The following is a 12,703-nucleotide window of genomic DNA, read 5'->3' as shown; positions in this document are numbered from 1 at the left end:
AATTTTTGTCTTTTGAAAGCTTTAAACAAGGTAATAACTTATTTGTTGAGACATTTAACTATATTTTATTTAGGTTGCAAAACAGAGAGCGAGAGAGATCAAGACTTAAAGGTGTTAACATGTCACTGCTTCATCTTGTTCATATTGTTTTTACAATGATTAATTCTTTTATTGTCATTTTGTAGCACTGTAAAGTGTATTGTGAATAAATTGTATAATAATAATAATAATAGTAATAACAATTATCATTATTATTATAATTATTATTATTATATTTTAATTGCTTTTTCAGTCTCTGTCATAGAGTATTCTGGATAAAATAGAGATAAATGGCAACAGTTTTCCCACACTCAAACATAATATAATGACACCTAATGACAAGAAGAATGAAAAATTATTTAAATACTTTTCCTATGAAATATTTTGTAGCAGTTCTTAAAAGGAAACATAGTTGACTAGAATCTATACCAGCAGGTTAAGGTTTCTACAAAAGTTGGCAGATTGAAAATCGGTCCTTTTTCATTCATGCAAAAACAACAATGACTGGCATATGAGAAATCATAAACATCAAGGTTTTGTCAGATTAAAATAACAAAAGTTTAGTTTGTCTCTCTAATTTCAAACCTACGTGTGTGCTTTTCGCATCGAAGTGTGTTTAGGGAGCCCTAGCAGTGCTAGCTGAGCCTGTCATCCATCTGCTTCTGTCTTCTGCAGTTACATGAAAGGAAAACAGCTCGTGCTCACCCCCCGCTCCCCTCTGTTTGCCTTCTCTCATTTCTCTGTGGTACAAGGCAGAGTTCGGAAAGAAACAGGAATAAATTAACCGCTCTACAAACCAAATCTTTTCTTCTGAAAACACCAGAGGCAAGATGAGAAGCAAGAGGATGTCAAGTTGGAGGAGAGGTGCAAATGGACAGGTGAATCTCCACAAACAAGGTGCCATCTGACAGCTGGGAGCTGCTCATACTGTTAGCCATCAGCACACATTTAAAACTGGCAACTGGAGCCTTATTTTATGCAAATTGTGGAATTATGATGCAAAAACAAAACTAGGTACTTTTTATGGACACCCAGAAAGGTCAGAAGCGTATAAACAAACACCATGTACATGAAGCTGGAAACAAATCTGCTTTAATGACAGTCGGTGTGGAAAAGAAGGACAAAAAGGGTGAACGAGGGGAAAGTAAATAGCCAGAGAAGAAGAGGGACAACAGTTTGTTAGTGAGTCTGGAAGCTGCTGACAGACCTGGAATGAGACGTTACTGAAGTAAACTGAGCTGCTGTGAAATTGTGGACGGTGTATTATGTCTGCTGGGCCCAGAGCTCAGCTAATCAGATAACAACAGATACCGCTAACCCGATAGCTTTCCCAGAACATCCAGGTCAGAGAGATCGACTGGACACTAATCCTCCCGCAAGGTGAGAAATTAATTTAAGCGATGGCTGGACAGCAAGAAACAGAAAACCTCATTTAAAAGAAATTTAAATTATAAACATAAAAATTGCAAATTCATTTATTTAGATATTATATATTGTACATCTCCAGTAGGTTTAAATTTCAGATGTCAAATACTGCGTATACAGTCATATTCAATTCATTAGGATACTGTTGAACGGTCAATATATTTTAGTAACATAAGTGCAACATATTCACGTCAATTACTTAGATACAATAAATTTAAAATTTATTTTGAAAAAGTATTTCTAATATAAAAAATGAGTCTTTATCTGCGATTGTGAATTTCACATTATGAGGCTGTTGTCTTTGGTTTTTTTCATCAGTTTTGTTTAAAATCACATTAAACTAGATTTGAAAAGCATTAACTTTTACTCAAATCTCACTTGTTTATTAGATCTTTAATCCTGTGAAATAGAAAAATTGAAAAAAATGAAGCAAATTATGGTTGTAAATATTTAATACCTGTCTGGTAACAATTTTCTTTTTGTATTATGCACATTTTTGCAGGATATTTCACTTGGCTGCATTGCTTTGTAGTCTTTTCACTAATATGTTTTCTTTGTCATACAGGAGCATGTTTCTTTTCACACCTCTATGTTGTCTTATCTGTAGCAAATTAGTCCTGCAGAAACATTCACCATTTCCTGACAGTAAAAGCCTCTTTATTCCTAAATACTGAGTTTTGGGAGCCAGCGTGTTTATTTTCCACTTTAATCCTTTGAAATCTGTTGTTGTGATTCAACGCCAACAAACTGCCAGGAAAAGTACCCCCCATGGACATGGGATTAGGCGAAGAAAGAAACAATGTTATTCTACATAGCGTGACTTAAACTGTTACCAGTGTTATTACTGTAGCCCTTGATCAGACCCCAGTTTTCAGCAAAGACAAGGCCATCCATTTCTCAGTAATCAAACCTTTGGGTCCTTATTGCACGCCATCTGTGAGAATAGGTCTTAGAAGGCTGTTAAGTGCTTTGGAAAACTCCAGTTCTTGTTCCCAAATGCCAGTGACAGACTGATAGCTTGTCACGGTTCTCCTCATGCACATCTAAACCGAAGCAGCAGATGGCCTGGAAAAATAAATGCATGCCTGGTTGAGGTATAAAGATGTCAGAAAAAGTTCAGCAATGCACTACGCCATATGTTACAGCCCCCAGGAAGGAAGGAAGTGCATGTGCAGCAGGTATCAGATGTGTAAACACAGTGCTGACGGCAGTGGACAGCTACCTGCATGAGAAAGACCCCCACAGATGATGGATACTTAAGGGCTGTGAGAGGAAGGAGAGCCCTCTGTTGTGAGTCTTGCTGCATCGTTTTTCATCTTGACCCATATGTGGCATAAAAAGCATTTCCAAGACCCAACAGGGAGTAGAAAAGCAGGGGGACAAAAAAGAAAGCAGTGGTTGTGGCCCAGCGCAGACCCCTGGCTCTGGTCCAGGAAGATCTGGCAGCTGCCCACCGAATCAGACGCATTGCTCAGTTGGGACCACCGTTAAACATCTCATCTAAAAGAAGTGTTTCGCCCATAACACATTTTCGGAGCTATTTTCTGCCTAACTCATGTGTAATTGATTTCCTTAAAGTCATTTCAGTGCTCTGTTTGGTTCATTATGCAGCACATTCTGCTCTTTGAGTTTGCGAGGCCTATTGGTGATTTTAAATCCCATTAAAGGCGGCGATGAATCTCGCCGTGCCATTTGTCTTGCTGCTGTTTCACTGATGTGAAATATAGCCCAATACAGTGCGCCGCTGAATCACTGCTCAGTCTGTGTGACACTTCAGAGCAGACTGGCAGAAGCATCTAAAGATAAATTATTACAAAATCTATAATACAAGGTCTGAAAAACGATGTTTAAAAAGCATTATTAAGTTAGACTCAATGGCTAAACATTTCTAAAGTAGATACTACAGCACTAAAACCCCTACTTATGTTTAAAACATAGGGGTGTTTAGTTTCAGGGTTTTTTTTCTGTTGGATTTGTGCAGCAGTAAGGTTCTTTTCTCACTGCATTCCACCCACAGTCACAGTGCAGACTCTCTCTTTTTTTTTCCACAAGGTAATTACACTTGTAGGTTCTCCACAGTATATTTCACCATGGCAAGTACCCATTTTTCTACACATCAGTGGAGTATTGGGAGGAAATTACACTTAAGATTAGGTCTAGGGGCAAAAATGGGTTTCTCTGCTACTTTATGTGCAAACAGCAGCTCTGTCAAACATGGGGACTCTTCACACGCCGAACCATTAAGAGCTGTACAACCATCTCCAAATGGAAAGAAAAATTGCATGTTGAGCTACAGGGAAGCAGTAAAGTCTGCATCACATAAATTCTGTAGGAATTTAGAGCAGCTGAATGTCGTTTGAAAACAAAATTAAAACCAAAAGACTGTTGATGTTTCTTGCTTGGAGAGACATTTGTCCACAAACTTCACAGTGTCCAGTCATCAGTTTATGATCTATAGTCACTGCAGAGGACATTATCTTTTGGCTTGTCAGGAGTGCTTTATTCTCACGATTTCCTTTATACACTGGGTAAAATAATTAGCAGATGGTGCTTTCTTGCTCTTGTGACTTAAAATGTGTCTTAATTGTTTTACTTGAAATGGAATCAGGGCCATGTATTTTGATACACATCAGGGTTTTCTTAAAAGGGATCTGACTGAAATAAGCCTAACCTTATAACTGTACTTAAAGGGGCAATATCATATAAAATTAACTTTTTTGAGCTTTATATCATGCTAGAATGTCATTCCCTCATTGAAAAGTAAAATGACATATCCATCCATCCATTGTCCCTACCTGCTCATCATTAGGTCACAGGAATGCTTGATAATGTGTAAGGCAAAGTATTAAACCATGGATGTGACCAAAAAGCTGAAAGTCATAGGAGTTGATTAAAACATTTGAACATTCAAACAGGTGATTAAAAAAAAAACATCAATAATCAAAACAAAGATACAAAACTTGGGAAAACGGTGTGAAGCCTGTGCAAACATTGTCCATCAAAGTTTGCACTTTTTTATGTACTATTAAAAAAACATCTCATATCAAGAAATACAAGCATTTCTTAAATGCAGGCAAATAAAATCAGCACACACCCCATAAAAGCTGGGATAATTATTTAAAAACTAAAACTGAAAGAAAATTTTTTTTACAAAAGTAGAATCTAATGTACTTTGTGTTGGCTGTAGGTAGTATGGGCAGCTTTCTGGATAGAGAACGCATTAGCTTTTGATGATGGTAACTATACGCCGATGACTTGCAGCTTTGGGCTCAAAGCTTAAGCCCCATGAATTCTTTCAGCCATGGCTGCTACAAGTCAGTCGTGTAGCTGACAAAGACTGAAAGTGATCAGTGAAACATTTTGTCTGAGAGGAGGGAGATATCAGAACTGGCAGGATGTAAGGGATGGAGAGAATATGGATGAAGCAACAACAAAATGGTTTCGCCTCACCATCGCTTTCATTCCCCCTGAGGACAGCTGAGTGAAAATGGCTGTGAATAACATGTCGGCTTACTCCGAGGGACACTGTATCATCTATACAGAATAGCATAAACAAAGCCGAATAAACTGTCTTAAGTACAGGATGTGATTTCTCCCTATTCATTCCAGGATATGTCAGCTCAGCCTTGTAGATTTCATTCTTGCATGCAGCAGAAAAGAAAAAGATCTCTGGTGGAGCAATCTGACAGTCCTCTTCCAAAACAAGAAACCCAGTTAATGCAACTCAAGCATTGATTCGTTTGATGTTTTAAGGAATTTTAGATTAATGTAAGGTTTATAACCATTATTTTTATTTTGTTTTCACTGCTTTCTGGTTAGATTTTTGTTTGATTAATTATGAATAAAAAATGTACCTCCTCTATGACACTTTTTTTTAATAATGTTTTTTCCCAAATGTTAATAAAAACCTACTTTTTTATGGCCTTAAGGTTGGCACAATCATCCTTTTAATGAAATTGGCTTTAAAAAGGTTTTAAACCCCCAAAGGATATAGATAAACACAGAGAGCAGCATGTAATCCCCCAATCATAATTAAAACCTGATAATCACCAAATTTAGAGCAACAGGGATTTGCTCTATCACAAAGCAGGGGCTTTAGATGTTCTGTTTGTTCACCGCTCTCTCTCTCTCTCTCTCTCACCTGATCGAAGCTTTTTGATGCGACCCTGGCTGAGGCTGGGGTCGACTGGGAGGAAGTCTTTGAACCAGGAGATATCTGGGTCAGGGGTGCCGCTGGCAGCACAGAGCATGGTGGCTGTCTTTGTCCGCTCCACCACCTTCAGCTGGGGACCCATGTCTATGCTCGGGAAGCCAGACGGTAACACGTCCTCTGGAATCAACAGAAATCAAGACCGTGCATCAATATGAATACGTACAGAAATGTGAGGCTTTTTAGGTTCCTTTTTTTTCCTGGAGAATGAATGTTGCATTTGTCTTGGCCACAATTCAAAATAACAAATGTTGGAAAACATTCCGTTCAAGAACAGCAAGTTCGTGTTAATCTTCATTAGTGAGAAAATGGCTACAATAAAATAGCACCTAAACTTTCCCTATGTGCAATCAAAGCAATCACTGAGAAGTTTGGGTTTGTCAAGAATCCAAAGTTACTTTTGCAATAGTGAGGGAGGTAAAGTACGGTGTTGGAGATCTGTAGCATTTTTTTCGCATAACTTTTATGCAACTGTGGTAAAATGTAATAAGTATTTTAAGGCTTTTTGCACCTCTTTACCACTTGTTTACACCTGTATTTGTGGCGGTGAAGCTTTAGTTTCCAGGCCTTCCTTCCCTTCATTAGTGCTCAAAACTTGTCGTGCTCACCTAAATGCTGGTGTGAGAGACGCCGTTCCTCCCTGTAACATCAGCAAAACCATATGTGTGGTAGTGTGTGGAGATACTGGTGCAGACAGGAGAACCAGTACAGCCTTCAAGACAAAAGCCCCAGGCTAATACTCACAACAAGCCAGTCATTAGGTGATACAGCAGGCGGGAAGGAAACAGCCAGAATGTCAGATGTGTCTGACAAGCTGTTTCAAGAAGAGCATAAATGTACCGCCCAGTCAGCAGGAGTTACTTCACTACTGACACAATTACACACACACATATGCACACACACACCCCCACACACCTACACACACAACCACATGCACATGCAACTATACAGTGCTCTGAAAAAGTATTTGCCCCCTTACTGATTTCTTCTGTTTTGTCTTTTAAATTTTTGCTCACAAACTCATTTGAAAATCAAACCATGACTTCGGGATGTAAAAACCACACATTTTTCATTCCAATTTTACCTATTGGAGAATACAGTTATGTAAAAGTAACTGCCCTATAATACCAAACATTTACTAACCATTTATGATAAGTGGAAATAAGTCTTTTGACATCATTGAGAAGAAGGTTTGGCCCCTTCTTTGCAGAATTGTTTTAATTTGGCCATTTTTTCATTCATAAATGACCTGCTTTAGGTCATGCTTCACCATCTAAATCAAACTAAAACGCTGACTTTAACAAGGCTCCTTCAAATTCATTGTCCTACTGCATAAGATTAAATACAATTGGGCTTAAGGTCAGAAACTCAGCAGTAAAATTTTGTCTCTAAGCTCTCCCATTGATGCCTTTTATTCACAATCTTTTTCCTACTACTCAGTTATGAATACTGACATTAATCGAGGGAAGTGAGTTTGATGCTTTAGATGCTGCTTTGGGCTTTTCTGTCATCTGATGGAAAAATGATCAATAGGCACCTGGGAGTCTGGTCACTCTTGGGAAGGTTCACCCATTGTTCCATGTTTTCTTCTTTTGTGGAAAAAGGTGTGGAATCCTAAAGCATTAGAAATAATTTTGCGACCCTTTCTAAACTGGTTGGTATCAATTATATTTTTGCAGAAGGCTTTTTTTTCCCATAAATAAATAAACTTATTTTTAATGAATTTGCAAATTAAAATTAGCTTGAAGATCTGAAACATTTAAGTATGAAAAAAGCAACAGAAGGAATCTATTTTCCACTTTTCCACGGCACTTTACGTGAATGCCGTGTGTTACAAAGATAGAACGCCAGCCAGGTGTTTGATTTGACTGGCAGTAGCTCAGAGTTTTAAGAAGTGTGGCTATGTGTTGGCGCCCTGCACTGATTCCTGTCTAATAACTATGCAGAGAGCCATTCAGAAACGGCAGCAGCAATTAGAAGCTGGGATCAAGAGGAGGGGCAGGGCACTGGGGGTAATAAGGACTTGTTAGCAGTAATTGTTAAAATGTACCAAAGATTAGAGAGGCCGTTCTGGGATGTGTTCGCCTGCGTCGGAATCTGTCTGATTACACTGGGGACAGTAGAAAGGTGTGTACGTGTGAATCTGCTCCTATAGCTACGCTCCATTAACACCATCGAAGACTCTTCAGCCATGTTTGGAATAATGCCGTGCGACATGTCCCCGCATATGCATGAAAGCGACGGCGTGCGTTCAGGAGCGCCGTGGCTTTCTATCACAAACATGGACCGGACGCACTCGCATGCACTTTCTCTGCTGAATGGGATTAAGGATCTCGGTGACAGCAGTCCAGATGGCCAGACACGAATTCAGACATCCATCAGCCCACCTGTTTCCTCTGCTCTATTTGTCCTTTTTAAACCACACACATACTCTCTTTCTCTTTGTCTCTCTCTCTCTCATTACCATACACACCAGCACCTCCTCCATACCTGGATATATCATTATTTCACCCTGCTGAAGTGATGATATTTGTTTAGCTAAGAAGCCGAGCTTATGGGGAGCCATCAGGTATGACTCCCTAAAGCCAGGCGTCACTGCAAACCTACAGCCGCACACAGACCAAGGTGTGGACCATGACCACATCAACTGTCTGCGTGTTTTCCTTCACTCCTCTCCTCCTCCGGCCTCCCTGCTACCTAACTGCATGACAGACACACACCATCTGTTCACGCAAGCTCTGAGGTGGGGATGAGAGGCTGAGTGGAGATACAATCTATCGCCCTCTCCTTTCTTTTCTACAGCCAGCAGCGTTGGAGAGAGAGAGAGACACTGTCAGATAGACACATCTCCAGACAGCATCCAGATTGATGCTGTCTGGAGGAAGTTGGGGAGAGATGCCACAAAAGTAAATCGGAACAGAGTCCGACTGGTGAGGGTATCTGCATACCAACCGTCTGCCTTCAGAAAACAGAAACCAACAAAAATATGAGCCATCCCCTACTGATCAATGCTAATGATGCACCTGGTCAGTGATTTTTGCCTATTGAAGAGGCAGAGAGGAAGCGAAAGGAAGGAGACGATAGGGATCGATGGAACAGGTCAGGAGGCTACCTCCCCCGAGGCGAGGGCTATGCTAGGCCTACATCTGTTCCTCTCTGTCCCTCCTTCCCACCATACCCAACGAGAGTTCAGATGGTCTTTTCATCACACCGCCGGCTACTTCTACATAGACTCCCTGGCTGTTAATTAGAGCGCACCACTGCACTGAGTTTAGAGCATGGGCATATGTGTGTGCGTGTTTATCTGTAGGGGGTCTGGCTCGCTATTCCAGACAGGTCTTTATAAATGCTGCAGAAGATGGCAGCGTGGGTGGACCGGGGACAGAATAATCACACAGAAGTTTAAGAAACAGGCAAACAGACACGTATGACGGCCTGCTTTTAGTTCAGGCAAAGCAAAGCAGAAGAAAGCTAAATCTCTGAAGTCAATAATTAGTTTGACAAACAATCTATTCAAATAATTGCAGTAAAAACACACTTTGTATTGGGAGGTGTTGTGAAGATTAATTGGAAATTAACTTTTAAAGGAAACTTAAAAAACTAATTCAACAGATAAAGGTTGTTACTTTAAATTTTAGCTGAGAATTGATATTCAAAACAGAATTAAACAGATTTGAAATTCATAAACAATTTTGAAATAAAAATATAAAATTAGCTTGAAGAAGTTTTTATATTTTTATAAAAATATAAAAACTTTGTAGAATAATTATCATTTTAAAATAATTATTTAGGAAAATCAATTATTTTAAAAGAATTAAAAAATTAGTCTGACTATTGCCTTGCTTTGGAAAATAAGCTGGCAAATTAGATTGCCTCAAACAAACAAAAGAGACACATATTCATGAAAGAATAAAACAAAAAGCAAATATTAATGAAACTATGTTAAATGCATCTGCTTACTTATATAAAAATAGCTTTTAAGTTATTATTGTACTATTATTATGATTGGTCATAACTGAAGTAAAAATAAGGGCTTTTCATGTTATTATGCTAACATTTCACAAAAATATCTAGAAAGTAGTTCACAATTGTAAAATGTAAGAAAAATAATAATTTGTTGGCAGCATCAGGATATTCAAGAGTCTGTGAATGTGTCAGATTTAGTTAATATGCAATTTTTACATACCACTTAGAGAAATAGGCTTAAAAGAAAAGAATATATATATAAAAGATACACTGCTCCAAGAGACACACGGACAATAAGCATGACAGAGCACAAAGCTCCTTTCAGATTTTTTTATCATTCATAGCCCATCTTAGAAATTGCTCAAGTAGGGCTTCAGTGATGTGATGTGATGTGGCCTGCTTTAATGCTGGTAAAACAGAGACAAGGGTTATCATCTTAATAATAAATTCCTTGTGATGTGTTAAAGAAGTCAGGTCTCTAAAGCAAAGGGCAAAGTGTGGCAGAACAGGCGGACTGTTAATGAATTCAACAGAGCAACAGACAAAAAGGGCAGACCGAAGCACACAGCAGACTCTGTGCTGTTGATGCGGATAACGCAGCAGACAGAGAGTTGTACTGAACTCTTAAGCACAGTTCACTGGAGATGCGAATCGGGAGCTACAGGTACTCTGTCAGGTTCCTGGATGAGTCAGCGACCGCTTGAAATAGATACTGCGGGCATGGCCTTGATCACACTTTTCACCAAATGAATCATTTATCAAACCCAAACACCGCGGCACAAGAGTCAAGCTTATTTTCTACCTCCTGGTTAAATTGATAAAGATGGCCGACGGAAAATTGCGCCATGTGTACACAAAAACACTGCGCGAGTGTCAACAGAGCTTTCAGAGAGCATTGGCAAGCTCTGAGCAGCATTGTTCCCTGGAGCTTTGTGTTGTGTGTGTGTGTTTGTGTGCATGAAGAGGTTGAGAGTGTACATTTTGGCCTGGTTATGTTTGCAGAAGGGCAATCAGGCCTGGTGCCCAAAACCAGTCAGCGGAGCCAGCCGGATCTGGGCAAATATGCAATTTGTGTGCCCGTGTGCTCATATACACAGACGGTAGTTGTGCTGTGGTAGCACACATTCAAGCGCGCGCACACACGCAATGAGTCAAACACATAATGCATATGATGCAAACAAACAAACAGGAATCCAGATTTTATTTCTCTGTGTCGCTTTGTAATCCCACCCTCCTTCTGCCCTGCACACATACTCACTCTGCTCAGAAACAGGTTGGCTATTCATATTTCAGGTTATTTCAGAGGGAAATGTGCATAAAAGCTGATCTCAGGCTGCCTGATTCAGGATTAATGTGCCAGCACTCAGCAGTCTTCAGAGACAGTAATGCACTGACTCCCAAAGGCTGAACGACGACTGAAGGGGAGCACTATAAATGCTAATAAACCTTTATGATAATGGATCACAACACAATGCAGATTCTGGACTTCACGGATCTGTCACATGCAAAAGCGCCGGGCCTGTCCCGGCCTCCTGCTTTACCAGAGTGAGGAACAAACGCGTACAACGGGACTGCGGTGAACACAAAGCAGAAAAGAATGGCGGGGTGAGGGAAAGAAAGAAAAGGAGAGAGAAAACAGAAGAAGAAAAGAAAAAGAGTAAAGATGGGGGCATGTGATGAAAGAGACAGCTCTCCTCTCAAGGAGCATAATCCTCTTGCAAGCTGAGTTGATACTCTCTGTTGTTTTCAGACTCAAATGCTGTTTGAGCCGCCGGCCTGCCAATGCAGCTGACGCCTGGGGCCTGAGGGGAGGTGGAAAGGAGGGTGGGAGGGGAGTCACTGATGTGACTCTGCTGTTCATAGAGAGGGAGGTGACAGAACATCTCTCCTCCCTGTTCCCTTTCTCTCACTCTCTCTTTTTTCCCCTCACTCTCTTTCCTTCTCCTGTTCCTCACCTTCCGTTCTCTTAAAATGGGACACTGGGAGGTGAGTATAATCAGGATTACTCTTCCTAAACTGGGCAGAAATGTGCACATTCACACACAGACATGAAGTTTGAAGTCCTGCGGACACACGCACAGACACACACTCGCGAAGGCCGTCTGCGCATGCATGTACATGAAGCGTCGAAATAATGAGAATCTCTCACCCACCAGAGGTTTTCAAACATGCAGAGCTGCGGATATTTCTGTCTCCCGAAGGCAGAACGACACAAGTGCAGTGTCCATTGAAAAGAGCAGTTAGGATGCAGTGGGGCCATGGGGGCTTGAAAAATGCAACAGGGTGTGACCAACAGCAAACCTGTTCGACTGCACGGCTCTGCTATTAGTCTCAGTCAACAGACATAAAAACTACCAGGTGAAATGCATCAGAAAAGGAAAAGACGGGAACAGAAGGCATTTTGAGCAGTAATGGAAATCCTTCTTTCTAACCCAGTGGTTAGTGAGCCTTTTCCACAATGAATCATTTCTTTTAAAGTCTGACCCAAGCAACATTTTTTGCTCATTTTCTGCACTTTACAGCACTTTTGGATGGCATGATCTATTTTAAAGTATAGTGCTGACTGCAAGGGCATCAGGTGCTATCAAATGATCAGTCATAAAACCAATAATCACACCTTTGTGAGGAAGAACTTCCCTCTGTGCCATGTAAAATGGCATTTTCCATCTTTATATTTGTATTGTATTTGGTAGATTCAAATTTTAATCTACCCTTCACAGTTTCAGCAGTGAAGGGAAAGCAAACTAGTTCAAAGAAAGCTACTTCATTTTATTGTGTGAGCTTTCAAACTCTTCCTTTAAAGGGTGTGTAGGATTTGGTAATGTTGGCAGCCTTTTGAAAGACTTTGACACAAAGTATGAATATTAATCTAGAAATTACACAAAGATACTGCTGTAGTTCTTGAACCCCAAAAGTTATGTTACCCAGTAGCTTGTCAGGTTCCAACACCACTCTAAAATGCTTTGCAAACCTTTTCAACATTTTCTTTGACAAATACGTTACAATAGCCTTGGAATTGGATTGGAGGCATCATTACACAAACTGACACAGATAAATGGGTGT

At 40.1% G+C, this 12,703-nt stretch overlaps 1 protein-coding gene across 5 annotated transcripts in view; it reads right to left on the bottom strand.

The window, feature by feature from the left end:
* Positions 1–12,703, bottom strand: part of LOC129361637 (receptor-type tyrosine-protein phosphatase S-like) — a 95,617-nt gene that overhangs the window by 48,251 nt on the left and 34,663 nt on the right. For all 5 annotated transcript variants that reach the window (XM_055032607.1, XM_055032603.1, XM_055032605.1 and 2 more), the window contains exon 5: positions 5,606–5,794. In XM_055032607.1, coding sequence (XP_054888582.1) covers positions 5,606–5,794 — 189 coding nt within the window. The remainder of the gene's footprint in view (positions 1–5,605; positions 5,795–12,703) is intronic.

This window comes from Poeciliopsis prolifica, unplaced genomic scaffold (genome assembly GCF_027474105.1).
Source record: "Poeciliopsis prolifica strain line A6 unplaced genomic scaffold, Auburn_PproV2 SCAFFOLD008, whole genome shotgun sequence".
NCBI lineage: Eukaryota > Metazoa > Chordata > Actinopteri > Cyprinodontiformes > Poeciliidae > Poeciliopsis > Poeciliopsis prolifica.
Note: the sequence above shows the minus strand (reverse complement) of the source record. Positions and strands in the feature narration are given on the sequence as shown.